General features: G+C 43.2%; 1 protein-coding gene across 1 annotated transcript in view; it reads left to right on the top strand.

Annotated features, from left to right (window-relative positions):
• The first annotated feature begins 383 nt into the window (after positions 1 to 383).
• Positions 384 to 17,865, top strand: part of RYBP (RING1 and YY1 binding protein) — a 65,810-nt gene continuing 48,328 nt past the window's right edge. Inside the window, exons 1-2 of the mRNA XM_074957497.1 lie at positions 384 to 593; positions 1,687 to 1,812. Of these exons, the coding sequence (XP_074813598.1) occupies positions 562 to 593; positions 1,687 to 1,812 (158 nt within the window). The 5' untranslated portion in view covers positions 384 to 561. The remainder of the gene's footprint in view (positions 594 to 1,686; positions 1,813 to 17,865) is intronic.

Below are 17,865 nucleotides of genomic sequence, written 5' to 3'. Positions count from 1 at the left end.
AGGTTCCTCTCTCCCCAGTGGGTGGCTGGTTGTGGGGGGGGGACACGTTCCCCGGGAGGGGAGGCAGGTTCCTCTCTCCCCAGTGGGTGGCTGGTTGTGGGGGGGGGACACGTTCCCCGGGGGGGGCTACATTCCCCTCGGGGGGCACGTTGCCCTGTGGCTGGGGAGCACGTTCCCCTCTCCCCCGCCGGTGGGTGGTTCGGGGGGGGGTGGGTGGCACATTCCCCCCCTCCGCGGGCTGCCGGCTGGGGCCCCGCCGCCCTGCGGGTGGAGAGCGGGGAGCTGGGGGTGGGGGGGGGGCGCATTCCCGTCCCTTCTCCCCTCCCCGGCGGAGCCCAAGGCCGGGCGGCCCGGATTGGCCGGGCCGGGCGGCGAGCTCCGCCCGCTGTCGCCGTGCGGTCGGTGGGAGGGAGGGAGCCGGGCTGCGCTGCTAGTCTGGAGCGGAGCCTGGCAGCGGCTGGAGCGTCGGCGGCGGCTGAGGAGCAGCCGGAGCCCGCTGGACCGAGTCCGCCCCGACCCGTCTCCTCTCCCTTCGCGCGCAGGGCAGGGGGGCCCCGATCCATGACCATGGGCGACAAGAAGAGCCCGACCAGGTACGGAACGAGCGGGCTCCCGGGGGGTCCAGCCAGGGGAAGCCCCGGGGGCGGGTCGGCGGAGAGGCTCCTAAGATGGAGGGAGGGTGGCCGGCCGGGGTAGGGGAGGACTGTGGGGCCTCCCTCAGCGGGCAGCTCCCCTCTTGTCTGGGTGCTGGGGGCGCCTAGGCCCTTGTGTGGCTGGGGCGGAGGGGGGAAGAGTGGGGGGGGCTCCTAAGATGGAGGCAGCGGGGGGGGGGCTGTTTGCGCCCCTCCAGCCAGGTACAGCAACTCCAGCTTCTCCGCGGTGCGCGAGGGGGCTGCTCGCCAGCCGCGAGGCTCCTAAGATGGAGGGAGCGTGTGAGGGCAAGAGGAGGAGGGAGACGGGCTTGTGTCTCCTTGCTGCTGGTGCCAGGGCTAAGCTGGTGTGAGAGCAGCTATGGCGGCTCCTCTCCCTCACACAAACACACTCTCCTCCGCTCCTCACTTCTCCCAGACAAAGGGAGATTTAACAAGGTGGAGGAGACAGACAGACATGGGGGTGGGGGGGAACACGCCTCCCAGCTTTTCAAGTCTTCACCACCCACCCCTCTCCAAAAAAGGAGGGTGAGGGGGGAGACGGGCTCCTCTTGTCTCTCCCCTCCCCTGCCCAAGTCTCGCCCTCCCAGGTTCACTGGGTAACCGTTGTTGTTTGTGTGAAAATCGATTGTCTGGGTTTAAAGATTGAGGGGAAACGCCCCCCCCCCCCAGTTTCTTTCCTTCCAGGGTGTGTGTGGGGTGGTGGTTAGCTAATGCAGGGTGTGTAGTGTGTGTGTGTGTGGGGGGGGGGGGGGCGAAGGCTAGGATAAAGCAAAGTGTGTGGGGTGTGGGATTACTGCTTTATAATAGTGCCCCCCCTTTCGCCCCCAATAGCAGATATTTGATGACTCTTTAGGCAAGGAAGAGAAACGGAGTCTGGCGATGCAAGTTGAGAATTACAGAATGCACTGGATTTCACTGCTTGATAATATGGTTTCTAATGTGTGTGTTTTTCTTTTTCTCCTCCTCTCTTCCTCCTCCTCCTTTTTTCCTCCTCCCCATACACACATACGCACACGCACACTCTCTCCTCAAGGCCAAAAAGGCAAGCAAAACCTGCAGCAGATGAAGGCTTTTGGGATTGTAGTGTCTGCACCTTTAGGAACAGTGCTGAAGCCTTCAAATGCAGCATCTGCGATGTCAGGAAAGGCACCTCCACAAGGTATACATATACGTTAAAATATTTCTTTAATCCATAATTATTCTGTCTTGTTGATTTTACCTGCTACCTTGAAGTGCGTTCAGTATTTTATTTCCTTTAGAGGAAATAATCTCCCCTGTTCTCCTCTTAATACTGTATGTTGTTTTAAATTCTGTTTCAATGCTTAAGTATACCTTGGACACAACTGTTTTGTAGGCATGGTAGTGACCTGATGTTTTTTTCTGTGTGTTCCATTTGATGATGATAAAAAGACTCATTTTTTTTTAAACCCTTTCAATTCTGATTTGGATAGACATTTCTCTCTGTCATTTGGGGAAACAATTTTTGTTCTGTTGGAAATATTTGTTATGCCTTTTGGGGGATAAGGGAAGTGAAGAGAAATAGCTGAAACTAAAGATGCCACAGAAACAACTTTTTTTTATTCCTCTCGTCTTGTTGATCTTTGAATTCTATTGTCATTTGAAATTAGTTGGTTTTCCACAGAAATTTAATGTGGAAGTCGTGGCTTTCTGAAATCTTTAACTGTTGGTTCTTTCTGCATGATGGAAGTTTTTGCAAGACAGTGAGACTGTCATACTCTAGTTAAATGAGTACACATGATTCTTCTCCCCCTCCCCCCCCTTGGGTTTAGAAAGTTACTCTTGACAGTGAGAGTTAGGACTAGGCCAGGGGTAGGCAACCTATGGCACGCGTGCCAAAGGCGGCACGCATGCTGATTTTCAGTGGCACTCACACTGCCAGGGTCCTGGTCACCAGTCCAGGGGGCTCTGCATTTTAATTTAATTTTAAATGAAGCTTCTTAAACATTTTAAAAACCTTATTTACTTTACATATAGCAATAGTTTAGTTATATATTATAGTCTTATAGAAAGAGACCTCCTAAAAACTGTAAAATGTATTACTGGCACATGAAACCTTAAATTAGAGTGAATAAATGAAGACTCGGTGCACCACTTCTGAAAGGTTGCCAACCCCTGGGCTAGGCTATGAACATGGAACTGCTTTTTTGTTTGCAGATCTTTCAGATGCCTTTGACTCATTTTAATGTTTTTATATTTTGTACAAGTACATTCCTAAATTTGAAGAGTTCATATTTTTGTCTCTTTCTATTAAGGAAAGATTATATTCTTATTTTTTTCAAAGTTTAAGACAGTGTTTTAAGTAAAGCTCTTTGCATGCTGAGAGACATTTTCGTGAGCAGACTGTTGCTTGAAGACTTCTGGTGTTTTGAGTTGATTGACAAAGGAGACTAAAAATGTATTCAATTAGTTTGTACAGTGCTTTGAACAAAATAAAAGTGCCTTTTTATAAGTGCTAAGCTTTTCTTTTATAATTTGGACCAAGCTTTTGGGCCATTGAGCCTGTGGGTGACATGACCATGACAGCTATGTGTAGTATTGTAGCACTCCACTAGGTAACTAGCATATTTTAATTATATTGCATGTTGATTAAAGTGTGTGTACTGAAAAGTGTTGAGATAAATTGTCTGATCATTGGCGTATCATTAATTTAGATATGATAATATGAAGAATATAAAGCCATTTGAATGTGGACCTAAATCTTTAAGTTTTGTTCTATTACTCTCCAGTCCTGCAATTTAACTTCTTCAGGTGGATCTCTGAGTCTGGGCAAAGTGCTGTGGGCTTTTGTGGGATATTTTAATGGATCCATCTGGAGGGTTAAGGCCTGACTTTACTCCTACGAGTAGTCCTATTGAAATCAGTGAATGTAATCATGGTCATAAAGTTGAGCATGTGTATAAGTGCTTGCAGGATGGGAGTCTAAATGAGACTAGGAATCCAAGTGTGGGTGGTGCATGGACTAACTTGGTGTATCTTATGAGATCTTTTCAATTTGACCACAGTACTTTCTGAGAAATGAAAATCCATATAAAACTTTTTTGAAAATGATACATTTGAAAATGTTTGTTCAGCCAGAACAATTACTCTTCCAGTTAAGAATGAAAAATTGTTTTGTAGGAGACAACTTTAGGTTAAGAAATGCTACATAATTTGCAAATGTGATCATTGGGTCTGGAACATCATAAAGCATTTTCCCATTAGCACTTTTTCTGGACAGCTTATTTTAATTTAGAATATATTAAGTTTGTGTGCATTTGAGTGCATTAAGTTTTTGTGTGCCGCTGTTTGATTTATGTTGTAGAATTTGAAAGTATGTATGGTACAGGATACTCCATTAAAAATCATACAGTTTTGCTTTAGTGTCATTTACGAGTACTCAACTGAAAGTAGTAGTCACTGACTATTGTGAGTGCACTTCTGTTTGTGTGCCTATGTAGAAGACCTCAGAGGTCAGAGTTCTTTATTGTGGTTTGGCTTTGAGTGTTACTGTATGTGACGTATAAGTCAATAGCTGGGAAACTCTTCAGAGTTTTTTCATAAGTGACTAAGGAAGTGTAGTGGTTTATGGCTGACGATTTATTACTCAGAATACTTTTGTTTGATGACGAAATCTGTTTGAGTGATTTTATATAAATTTTATCCAGATAAAACTGTGGTTAACCTGAGATATTGGATCAGCAACTTAAGATATAATTTGACAAATTGATGTCATTTAGCCATACTTAAAGCTAGTGAGTTTCACTAAAGTTTGAAGTATTTTGCTTTATATTTAAAAGTAATTTGGACAAATTCATAATATTTTTCAAAGACATGAAGAGAAGCAAATGTCTTTCATCTTTAACTGTGTGCAGTTAAAATGTTCCCAGTTTCAACAGATTTACTTGAATCCAAAGTGACTTTTAAAAAAAAAAAAAAAAAAACCCACAGTGAAGTCAGTGATTTGCTGTAGAATTTATTTTGGCAGATTAATGTTTTCTGATTTGTGAACTAGTTTAGACTTTAACTTTGATTGTGTACATTTTTACAGACTTGATATAATCCTTGTCTGCTGTGTGGGAGGGGTGACTGGCTTCAGTGAGAAGTTTCACTTATTCTCTGATTTAATGTCCCTTCCCTAGGAGCCTAAAAAGGGAATTTTACGTACAAATACAGTGACTTACGAATTTGCTAATGAACAGGAAGAACCAAGATAGACTATTAATTATTAATCTGTACCGGAACAGTGTTTTTCAGTGGACCCCCTGTAAATATTTAAGTTACAAAATAATATTTTTAAAATGTGTGGGGCCACGTTCAGCCCAGGAGAATTCATAAATGTTATGCTTGGTTTAAACACATAACATTGATGTAAATTCTAGAGTTGTCATAATATGCAACCATTTACTTTCACAAGTTATCTTCTCACTTTTTAACTTCTAAATTTTATCTCCCTCTACTTTAATAAATGTATCTAGTATTGAGTGTTCTAAGGAATTTTCCGATAAACGGTAAAAGAAACAAAGGTGCAAATTACATACAATCCAACATTCATTTCAGTAAGGTGAAAACTTCAAAGCTGACTTGACTGAACAATAGTAACATCAAGCCAAGTAGGCTGAGGCTTTGCCTACACTGGGGTTTTTATACTGGTATAGCCACATCAATGTGAACTGCTAGTGTAGATGTGGTGCACATGTGTAAAAAGTGACTTATGGTAGATAACATGGCTTATCTTGGTTTCAAACCAGGGAAAGTTGCATTGGGGCAAGTCTACTTGCATCTACTAAGAGGTTTGTGCTAGTATAGCTACCTGTTAGCTAAAAAGAGATTAGGGCCTGAATTAAAACTTCTGCTATTGGGGAGATTTGCTCAACACACACTACCCTTCCAGTACCCAATACTACTTCAAAATATAGAAGGAATATTTAATCTGGACATTTTAGGGCCAAATTTTGCCCCTGTTGATATTAATACGAGTTGTTTATTTGAGGGCAGAGTTTAGTCCATTTTGTTTCCAACTAGTTCTCTTAAAGGTACTGGCAGTCCTCTCCCTTTGTTTCTATTTTGAGGTTTGCACATGTTGCATTCTCACACACACACACCCCCCATCTCCTGGGCATTTCCTCTCCCAGCTGAGTGATCATACCTGAGAATCCTGCCCCTGTTCATAATTCGTTTCACACTGCTGCTGGTACTCCTAGAAAAGTGGTATTTAACAACAATATTGATCATTCTCTGGGATTTTCCTGCTCAGGTGACTGGGGAAAATGTGGGAGGGTGATAACTTTCCTAGCTTAACCCTTTAGGATAGGCTCCTTCTTTGCTTCTCTGTTCCCAAAGCAGGGCTTTTCCTATCAAGTTGCAGTGATTGGAGTCTTCTCTGTACACTGAAAAATGTGAGAGCAGCAATTTGCCATCTTCTTCTAGAGAGTAAGTGACTTTTGAATAAAAGAGCAACAATTTGCTCCATAAATATCCTGAAGAGGGTATGTGTGTTTATGAATAGGCATTTCTGTGGTTCTTATCACTAGTATTTGTAGACACAGGTATGCACTTGGAGATCTGATTGGATATCTTTGTTGTACTTAGGGTAATACGTGTCTGGTATTAGAATCTTGATCTTATCTCTCATTTCAGTGTAGTATATTTATGAAACACAGATTTACAATGCTTCCATTACATCCTTATTTGGAAATAACTGGTTATGGATCATACATAAAAGCATTTGATACAAAATTAATAATCTGTAGTTTGGGACAAAAATCTAAATTGCTCTATCCAGTATAAATATGCATCACTGTGTGGCTCTTTTTATTCAGTCTTGAGCTCATCGTAATAGTTGCTAGGTAGCCCAGTTCTGTTCTGGGAATTAGGGGCTACACTCTAATTGTTGTCCCATTCTTTTGACTTAATTGCTGGGCCATCCTTTCCTGAAGATTTTTGTTTCACTCTGTAGTCATGATGTAGTTAGAAGCAAGCTGCTTTCATTTAGCTCTAAGTTAAGTGTCTTTCACATGTATTAAAATTCATTTGATTTTTCAACATAAGTATATTTCTATACTCTTAATATGCTACAGCTGTACCCCTGTAAAAAGATTCTTCCTATTTTTAGCTCCCCAACCACAATGGAGTTGGCAAACCCAGTGTGATTGGGGAGCTAAAAATAGGAAGAACCTTCCACAAATCTGACATTGTGAGGCAGAAAATGTTGGATGTTCACAAACATGGCCTGAACCGCTCAGGTTTTTTCCCAGAGCTAAAACTCTGAACAGGAAGTGTGTCCTGGGTATTGACATTCAAATAAGCATGCCAGGAGACACCCCACATCCCCTCCCTGGATGTTTTTAGCTCCCAGCCTTGGGCATCTGAAATGCTACAGGTGATTAATACAGTAGGTGCCATCTGACTGGCAGAGATGTTTATTTTCTACCTCCATTCTCTACTCCTCTCCTCCCATTTCTGAACACCTTATTCAAACAAAATAAATAGAGCTTTTGGGGTACATTTCCACTGGGAAAATGTTGAGGTTTTTTTTCTATGTTAGCTGACATGGTAAAATTCTATTTTGGACACAGCAGGCTGTTTCATGTGTTAGCAGGATGAGGTAAACGCTAGGGGGAAGCTTAAGGTGTAAAAGACCTAACTTTATTCCTAGTGAAAACAAGACCTTAGAGGCTCCCATGGGTGAGCCCCTGCCCCTGGCATTGAGCCTGCTACTCCAGCGCCAGATATACACAGATATAGCCTGTTACTCCAGCGCCAGATGGCCCCCCTTCATCTTGGTTTGTCTCTCAAGCCGAGGTACTGAAACCAAAGCATGCCAAAAAAAAAAAAAAAAAATCTATCTTTCCTCTCTCCTTGTAAACAGGCCCTGCATCAGCTGGACACCAGCTCCCTCTGTGTCTCTATAGAGTCTTGTGTTGGAACTACGTGAAGACAGAGGAAGGCAAAGTCCCTTTCCGTGCATGCTTTTCTTAAACTGACTTGATTGTTTCACTTTCCTATGGGCTGGTCAAAAAACTGGAAAGCTGAGTAGATATGAGATTGGCTTCTATGCAGTGCACCCTGAAAGATCTCTTATGTGGGCCCTTTAAATTACTGGGACCCAGTCGCACGTGGACCTGAAATAGGCAGCAAGTGTACACTATACCAAGTAGTTAGGAAACTGCCAGATCCTGTCACCTCCTTCGAGCATGTCTTTTCTGCAGAATTAACTTGGGCTCATACTTGATACTCATGCTGATAGTCCTCCAGTGCCTTCCCACAATTCCACCCTGTGTGTCCAGAAGGACAGAAAAGTTCTTCTACAATTCAGTAGGAAAGCATCATAGAGCGGCTCAACATATTGCAGCACAAAGAATCCTGGGATGTGCCATAGTGACACACACACACACACACACAGCTGAGTACGGCATAAGTGAGGACCTGGTAATGGGTATAGCTTTTCAGTGTGGCTGCTTATACCCAGGTTAGGCTAACCTGGGTGCTTAGACCGTAGTGCCGAACACTTGAGTTAATTTCATAGTGAAGACCTAACTGTTCTCATTTGGTTATTTGCTCCTCTGCATGAAACACATACATTTGTCTCTACATATATGTAGTCAGTCATGTCACTTTCACAATGATTACACACTCCTTTTAAAGAGAGGAACCCCAATGACCTACTTTGTGGGCATTCAGCTAGTTCTGTAGGTCAGTAGGTTTCCATTCCACAATGTAGGTCACTTGGCAGGTGTGCAGTGCTTCTGTAATGAGCAGCTTTTGACCTCGAACAAAATTTACCCAGGCTATGCATACAACTACTTTTTGTAGCAGTTCTAGGTATAGCATAGTATTTGTCTTTGTCCTGCTGTTCCCCTTCCTAAGGTACAGTAAAGAATTTGGGCTTTCCTGGATGGAAGCACTTTTACAAAAGGACTTGTGTGGATTTTTAAATTTTATTTTAGGTATGCATATTTTAGACAGACAGATAGGGACAACTTGTACTTATTGCTGCTTGATCTCATGCTCAAATAAATTGGTTAGTCTCTAAGGTGCCACAAGTACTCCTTTTCTTTTTGGTTTCTATTGAGCACTCAGCAAAATCACAGAAACATCTATTTACTATTCTTCATATATTATGCTAAGCAAATCTTCAGTATCCCAGAGGAGGGAGAAAATTGTGAAATTTTTGGCTTATCTCGTCTGCCTAAGTCCACTCTATGGCTGTATGTGCTTACTACATCTGTCAACCCTTTGTGCAAACAAAATATTTCTGTAAACAAACAAACAGTGCTCTACTCACACATCTTTACTGCATCTATAAGCACAGCCAGTCCTTTCAGTTTATTTCCTAAACACAGCATCAGCCCTTCCATAAAACAGGTGCAAATTAGAAGCACGTTCTGGATATTGACATACTAATAAGCTTGTCAACCACATCAGTTTGCATTAGAATTCTGATATTCCCAACGTTCAGTTAAGGACTGAGAAAGTGGGTCTATTTTTCCTTGTTTTCACTTTGGAGTCAGGAATGGTATCTTCAGAAAATTCAGATAAATTTTGCTCCAACCAGAGAAATCAAAACTGACACAAACATGATAGAATTGGTTAAATACCTGGGTACAACTCCTACTGTACCGTGGGGCATTTCCCTTTTGTCATGGGAGGTTTTGCCTGTGTTTCTGAGGCAGTGTACACACTACAATGCTCCTTTTGCCAACAAAACTCTCCTGCTTTGCCGACAAAATAAAACCACCTTGACGAGACATAGTTTTTTGCGGCAAAGATATATCCATAAGTGTCAGCGTGGACACCGCGCTTGGTTATGTTGCTGTAAAATGGCCTCCAGGAGGGGTCCAACAGTGCCCATTCTGGCCGCTCTGATCAGCAGTTTGAACTCCCGTGGCCTACAGCTAGGTACACAGGCATTTGCCCCTCCCCCTTTAAAGGCCCACGGATTTTTGAAATTTCACTTCCTGTTTGCTCGGCATGGAGAGCTCACGTAGCATCTTCCCAGCTGATCATGGCGGCTCCACATAGCAAACACTATTCCGTCTGAAGCACACCTGAGTTGTTGGATTTGCTGGCACTGTGAGGAGAGGAGGCTATGCAGTCCCAGCTTCACTCCAGCCATAGGAACTTTGACATCTACGGACAGGCTTCTCATGGCTTGTTGGGTACGGGCTATGAACAGGACATGCAGCAGTGCTGTGAAAAGATAAAGGAGCTGAGGCAGGCATACTGGATGGCAAGGGAGGCCAACCATTGCTCTCGTGCTGCGCCGAAGACCTGCTGCTTTGATAAGGAATTGGATGCCATCCTCTGTGGCAACTCCACTTCCACTGCAAAGAGCCCTGTGGATACTTTGGTGAGGCTGGAGGTAGTGGACCTTGGACCTAACCCCGAGGACAAATTCATGGATGAAGAGGTCAAGTTAGAGGACGATGTGGAGTACATGGCAGGGTCATCTGGTGGCACGGTGAATCAGGACCTCTTTTCCACTCTGGAGGGTCTAGCCTAGTCCCAGCTGTCTGTCTCTGGCACGCATGATGCAGGAGAGGAGAGCCCTGGTAAGTGATCTTTTTGAGTTGATGCTGCTCGATTATGAGAGAGAGAACTGTCCTTTATATTCTTGAAGTGGGTGAAGGGACAGAAATGTACAAGACTAGCTGTGTTTGAGTGTGCTCCGCATTCCTTTGCGCAACTAAGCAGTGTGGCGGAACAGCAGTGTGTTAACACACACTGAGATTTCATGGGACTCATCCAGAGAGATCTGTAGGAAACTTTCCTGGAGGTACTCGCCAATCCTCTGCCGAAGGTTCCTTGGCAGAGCTGCTTTGTTCCTTCCCCTGTTGTTCCTGCGCCACTTGGCAATCACTTGTGTAGAGACCAAAGCAGTACACAGGCAAGCAGCATAGGGTCTGAAGCTGCAAGCGTGCGGGAGATGCACCCTTGCATCCTTGCTTATTCTCAGGAGTGAGATATCGGCTTCAGTGATCCCTGCCTGTGGAAAAAGGTGGCAGAATTTACAATATTGTCCCGAGTCGCCTGCACTTATGACCTTAAAGAAAACACCTAGACCCTTTGCCCCATCTTAAATGCCAACTTGTACCCGGGCCGAACTCACCATGTTTAGGGCATTCGCAGACATGTGTGCTTGCAGAGGGACAGTGAGAAAGTGATTTGTATGTAAAAAGATGTGTATTTTACTATAATGATTCAATGCTGTGCGTGAACTAACAACCATGCTTCTGTGTATTGTTTCTTGTGCTTCTGCAGATGTGTAAGGCAGGGGTTCTCAAACTTCTTTGCATCGTGACCCCCCTTTTGATAACAAAAATTACTACACGACCCCAGGGTGGGGGATCAAAGCCTGAGCCCACCTGAGCCCCACTGCCCCAGGGCGGGGGAAATCCGAGCCCAGCTGCCTTGGCAGGGAGAGCCAAAGCCTGAGCCCCATCGCCCGGGGTGGGGGGCCCAAAGCCCAAGGGCTTCAGCCCTAGGAGGGGGGCTTGTAACCTAAGCCCCACCACCCAGAGCTGAAGCCACTCAGAGCTGAAGGGCTTTGGCCCCAGGCCCCAGCAAGTCTAACACCAGCCCTGGTGACCCCATTAAAATGGGGTCCTGACCCACAGTTTGAGAACCCCTGGTGTAGGGGGTTCCTGTGAAGGCCACACCGGCAGAATGCCGCTGCCCGATAAGGAAGTGATCAAAGCGGTGCAAGGAGGCTGTGTTCCAAGAGGTGTTCAAATCCTCAGAGGCCGAAAAAAGAGTAATGCATGGAGGAAAGGCAGGACAGAAAGGAGAGAGAAGCATATTGTAAAGGGCTGGGAGTGGATGATAAAAGTGATGGAGGAACAAACAGAGATGTTGAAGTCGCTAATCATGCTCCAATGATAACACATGCGTGCACCCCCCCTTTCCCCCTCGGAGCCAATACAGAACTGCTTTCCATGCCCTTCCCAAACTCCTCCTACACATTCCTTGCAACTTTCTGGCTCATCTTAGTACTCCATTCACTTCACCCCTTCGGACAGCTTCCAAAATGATAGCTGGACTTGCACATAGCTATGAGAGCCTACACTGCCCCTCACTGTTATCTTCCTTCCCATCAAACCTTGTGTGTGTGGTGTTAGTTGTTATTTAATAAAAACAAGCTCTGAAATATAACCAGTCTTTGTCTTCTACACATGGTGATTTCTGTTGGTAGTAATACATAGTATTAGTTTGATCATTTTCTGACTATAAATCCCGGTCAGGAATCCTCACAATTTTCATGCAAGGTGGCAAGTTGTTAAAGCATGGCAGAGTACTGTATAGAAAGATACATTACTGGTGGTCATTATAAAAATGTTGCTTCAAAGCCTCCCTGATTCAAATTGTGCCCCCCTAATAGCCCTGGTGTCTGGCTGCTCAAATTCAGCGGTCAGGCAATCAGCCTCCATGGTCCACACCAGGGGAAGCTTTTCACCCTGAGCCTCACAAATATTATGGAGCATGCAGCAGGCTGCTATGACGATGGGAATGTTTTCCTCATTTAGATTTAACCTGCCATAAAGGCAGCGCCAGCGTGCTTTTAATCTTCCAAAGGCATGGTCCACTAGCATTCTGCACCTGCTCAGCCTATTGTTGGACAGCAGCAAGGAGCGCTTCAAGTTTCCCATGTAAAGCTTCATGAGCCATGGGAGTAAGGGGTACTCGGGGTCTCCCAGGATCACTATGGGCATTTCAACATCCTCCACTGGAATCTTCTAATCTGGAAAGAAAGTCCCTGCTTGGAGCTTTCTGTACAGGTCAGTGTTCCTGAAGATGTGTGCATCATGCATCGTCCTGGACCACCCTGCGTTGATATAGGTGAAATGACCCCGGTGATCCACCAGCGCCTGCAGTACCATAGAGAATTAGCCCTTTCTGTTGCCATACTTCATTGCAAGATGGTCTGGAGCCAAAACTGGGATATGTGTGCCATCTGTCGCAGCTTTGCAGTGAGGGAATCTTACTGCCGCAAAGCCATCCTCTATTTCACGCACATTGCCCAGAGTCACTGTCCCTCATAGCAGGATGCCCTGCACACTTGCCTTACCGCAGCCCCAACGCTCGATTTCCCGACTCCAAACTGATTCGTGACTGACCGGTTGCAGTCTAGAGTTGCCTGGTTCCACACAGCGATAGCCACACGCTTCTCCACTGCTAGGAGATCTCTGATTTTGGTGTCTTTGCACCGCAGTCCTGGGGCTAGATCTGCACAAAGTTCTAGGGAGGTGGCTTTCTGCATCTGAAAATCCTGCAGCCACTGCTTGTCATTCCAAACCTGCATAACGATGTGATCCCACCGCTCAGTGCTTGTTTCCTGAGCCCAAAAGCAATGGTCCACTGTGTTCAGTTGCTCCGTGAATGCCAAAAGTAATCTGGTGGTGTTTTTTTCCCATGGCATACAGCAGGTCAGGCAACTCTAATTCCTGTTCAGATTGGGAACTTATGGGAACTCGTGACCATCTGAGACATGTTCGTAACTGTGACCACAACAGTAGAGAGCTGTGTGGATCCATCTTTTCAGACAGTGATGGCGAGCGCACAGTAAACAGGGGCCATTAAAAAATACTGTGAAACGTAGTTGGAAAACCATAGAATGTTGGGACAGAAAGAACTACATCATGGCATGTTGAGCCTACACCGATGATGCACTGCGATCCACTCTGCCTTCCCACAACTCCTAGCTGCAGAAGGTGGCAGGCAACACAGTGGGATAGCTACCCACAGTGCGCTGCTCTCACTGTCAGTGGTAGAGCACCAAGAGTAGACGTGCTCCACCGACAGAAGGAGTGTAGTGTGACTACGTATAAGTGGTGTAATTATACTGTTTTTTGATTGTCGGTTTAACTTGCGTCAACAAAACTCTGTAGTGTAGACAAGGCCTGAAAGTAGAAGTGGGCCTGGTGTGTCCCTGGTCAGCATTCTTTTTACAAATGGTTGTTGCTAGATGAAATGAGATGAAAGATATATCTACAGTTAAAGCAAGGAACTTGTGGTACTTAGGAGATGACCTGGATTTGAGCCCTGACTCTGCTAGGGCTCGTCTTCACATAAAGCACTATAGCTCTGCAGCTGCACCGGTGCAGCCACGCTGCTGTAGCACTTCAGTGAAGACGGTCCTATACCAGTGGGATAGCTTCTCCTGTCGGCATAGTTAATCCACCTACCGAAGAAGCTCTCCTCCTGACATAGCACTGATTTAACCACCTGAGTAGATGGTGTAACTGCATCGCTCAGGGTTGTGGATCTTTCGCACCCCCAAGCGACATAGTTATACTGAGATAGGTCTGTAATGTAGACCTGGCCCTAGTCTTCCTTCCTACCTTTGCCTCTGTACAATGGTGATAACGCTCTGCATTACAAGGGTGTTGAGGCTTAATATTTGTAATGCACTTTTGAGACTCCAAGCTTGAAATTGCAATAGAAGCGCAGGATTTTTTAAATTTTTGAGCTGATCACATTTCTGACCGATATGAATATAGATTTTTGTGTATCTGATCAAAGTTTATAATTTATGGTGTTTTGATGGGAAGCCTCCACTTTTAGGTAAATGTAGCAATGTATTTTCTTTATCTCCTTTACTGCCATGCTTAATTTGAAATTATTGAAATCCCCAAGAATCCTTTTTACAACTTGGGTTCAAATATGTACACAGGTTTTAGCTGCTTTAAAGCCCATGGTATCCTTTTAGACTATCTTTTCTTCAAAGCATGCTCTATTTCTTGTTATGAACGTTAGGTAGTTTGCATTCTACCTAAGGACAAACAGTGAATAAATCCTTAGACTTGTGCGTCTTTCAACAAGCAGGGCTGTATTCATCAGTATTTAAGAGTTATGATAGATTTCTTTGTAACACGCAGAAGTGCTGAATGACGTGAATTGTCTTGCCTATGATAAAACTGTCGTCTTTTTATAGTGGGTAAACGTGTGACTGAGTGGAATCTGAAATACTGTTTATTTTCTGAACTAAGTTGGTGGCTTCATTTATCTGGAGTTGACCTATATTGGGAGATGTTACATAAAATATTCAGACATAACAGGCAGAGTAACTTAACCATTATTCATTCTAACAGATTTGGTTAGGAGATGTAGATGGACCAGGATTAGTTCGTTTGAATTATTTTACAAAAGTTCTGCAGGTTTGGAAATTGAGACCATCAACTGATGTATGTTGAAGACAGACTAGAGGTCTAATCTTGCTCCTGTTTAAACCCATGACAAAATTTGCAATGACTTTAATGAGTGTAGGGTGGAGGCCTACCTGAATATAAAAATGTTCTATATGTGGTTAATAGTAAAGTAATATAAATTCTCGTACTTTTATATTTCCCTCTCAGTCCCATCTTTAGTGGCCATCAAGGTAATGTAATATCCAATGCATTCTGAGCCTATGTGAAAAAAACAGTTTAAAAATGTCAGGCGATCAACTAGTCTTTTCTTAATTATCCCCAGTTTACCATTTGCTAATTAGTTGAGATCAGATGTGAAGGCTGAATGTAATTCTATATAGATTAATTTATGTACAAAGGGTTTTACTCCCTGTTTGTAGCTGTGTAAAATCCAGAAGCATGTGAGGGCATATAACTTTATTTATTCTTAGTTGAACAGTGCATTCACGTATGCTCAAGCTCTTGAAGCTGTGTTCTGAGATTCTGTTCAAATATTTGGATCTAATTATTTGAGCTGCTGTATTTGGCATTCTGATTTTGAAAATGCTTGCACTGATTTTTTCTGAAGCAGCACTGAACACTTTCTCTTCCTGAGAGTTCAACAGAAGAGGCAATACATTGATGGACGATTGACTCCATCACAGGGCCATCAGCTAGTGCAGATATTTGTCTCCTCTAGGATGGAGCATGGCATTAGCTGTGGTGGGGAGGGCTGCTCCTCTGTGATGTTAATATAGTGTAGAAACTTTGCTATCCCTTTGCTTCTATTATATGTTGTTCTAGGTACTTTGGAAAAATGGGTTTTTTTCCTATTTTCATTTTTTAAATATAGTAAGAGTGGGTGTGTTGCTCAGTTTAATAACATATTTAATGAGCCTTATTGAAATGCTCTTTAGTAGAGGCAAGACTATGTCACAAACAAATATTTCTAACAAATGCTTAAGTCCAAAAGTTGCAAACCTTCCTTTGTTTGTGACATGTGATATGTAGTTTTTAAATTGCTTTTATACACTTAATTTAGGAATAAATTTGAGGATTCCAGTCACAGTTTTATATCAGAGGAAGGAGGAAGGCTATTTTTAAAAATACTTTCAAAATTTTATTTCAAGTATTAGCAGTTTTAGAATTTTTGGCCTGGTATTACTATAAACATAAAAAATAAAGCAGGAGTAATTTGTCTCTTTAAAATACGTGACTGTAGCTAACGGCTTGTCAATAAGTTGTATTTAATGTTTCAATGAAACATTATGCATTCTGCTTATATAGTAAAGTTATAATAAAATTGTAAACACCTGTATCGGGGAACAGCTGAGTCCCCATAAAGCTTTATTGTGTCACTAAGAATTGTGGACATGTTACTCAAGTAATCTAGTACAGTAAGGAATTATCTTTAAACTGAGTATACTCAGTTTGGTGGAAACTGAAACAGAGAAAAGAAGTGGAATAGGGTTGTTGAATAGGGTCATATCATTTAAAAACTTCTCTCCATCCCAACCCTCCCCCACCCAAAAACATATAATGTAAATTGCTTATTTAAAGCTTTTGAATATTCAGTTTTTTTCTTTATAAACCCAGAGTTGTTTATAAGCAACGTTTTCCAAAGGGGGAGATTTTTACTGGCAAATTAATTACAAATAGCTTAACTTGGGGTGTTGGATGTAATAAAGGACAGCACAAATTAAGTGTACATTTTCCTGTTGGGACAAATAATATCAGTTTCAAGAATGTGGTGGACACAGGTTATCTGTTTATTTTTTACGGACAGTTTAAATACTGGAACATCAGAAAAACAACTTAATTAACTTATTTTTGGTGCCTTTTCTATAAACGATTAAGATCAGGGCTTGAAAACCAGACTCTTATTAGCTTGAGCTAGGAATCAAAGAAAGGGAGCATCACAGCAAGGTGTGGGGCAACACAGAGGTGAGAGGCCTAGTGCGTCCCTTTGGCTGCTTTGAACCCTGTGTGGAGCGGGAGGGGATGGGGATGTTGGTTGGTTGAGATTGGATGTTTTCCCAAGAGTGCAGTTTCCAAGACACCCCCGTCTAGGGCTCATCTTTCATAGTAATTTTGACTTGCAGCTGCCAGATAAATACAAAGAAGGGATATATCTTTTATTTTGAAACTTCCTGTTGACTTTTGAGAGGGAGTCTCTGTCCTGTCAGCCCAACCTTTACAACTTTGACTGGTTGCAAAAAAAGTGTTCTTGGGGAAGTTTGCCACTCATTCGCCTTTCTCTCCCTGTCAGCCCCACCTTCTTCCGCCCCACCAAAGAAAACCAAGTCACCCACACTTTTATATTGTTCTATGAACAACTTCAAATATCAGAGTGAAATTGACATGTCCTAGCCCTTATTTTGAGTGGTTGTGAAACTGATCTGATTCTTGTTAGTTTCACTTTGCTGAGGAAAAGCTTCCTGTTGGCCAATGGCCAATGCATTTTTCATGGAGTGACAAAACGTTCTTCAAAGAAAAAATGGGGGCAGACAGCAGATGATTAAATCCAGCCTTCTAGGTCAAAGAACTGCTATTATAATGGAGCCTGACAGAACTCCGTTTCAATCATGGTGGGTTAGAGATGGAGTAGTTTTCTTGGTGGACTCAGCTTATCACCCAAACTATTTACTGTCAGGTTCATCATTTCCTGTAATAAAGCATACTAGAAAGCTTTGTAAGATGTGAGCCTGAGTTATTGACTCATGATACTGCATTTATTTGTTTAAACTTTGTTTTTGTTTTAGTTTTATTTTATTTTCAAATTTTGTTTATCAGAAACCTCTTGCACCTTTTACCATTACAAGATATCAGAAACTTACTATATATTTTGGGTATATTCTACTGGATATCATTCATTGGGGATTAGTGTAAAGGTAAATCCAGCTGCCTCAATGAGGAGCAGACCAAGGGGAGGAGTTTTGTTTCCAAAGTATCTTGATGTCTTAGGGAGGTCCTGCCTAAAGAGACAAGGGCTGAAAATTTTGCATGTGTGAGAAGGCTAAGTGTCCAAAGATGTCTGATTTTGTGTGTGT

This window comes from Natator depressus, chromosome 7, assembly GCF_965152275.1.
Source record: "Natator depressus isolate rNatDep1 chromosome 7, rNatDep2.hap1, whole genome shotgun sequence".
Classification (NCBI taxonomy): domain Eukaryota; kingdom Metazoa; phylum Chordata; order Testudines; family Cheloniidae; genus Natator; species Natator depressus.
This window is presented reverse-complemented; position numbering and strand designations above follow the sequence as displayed.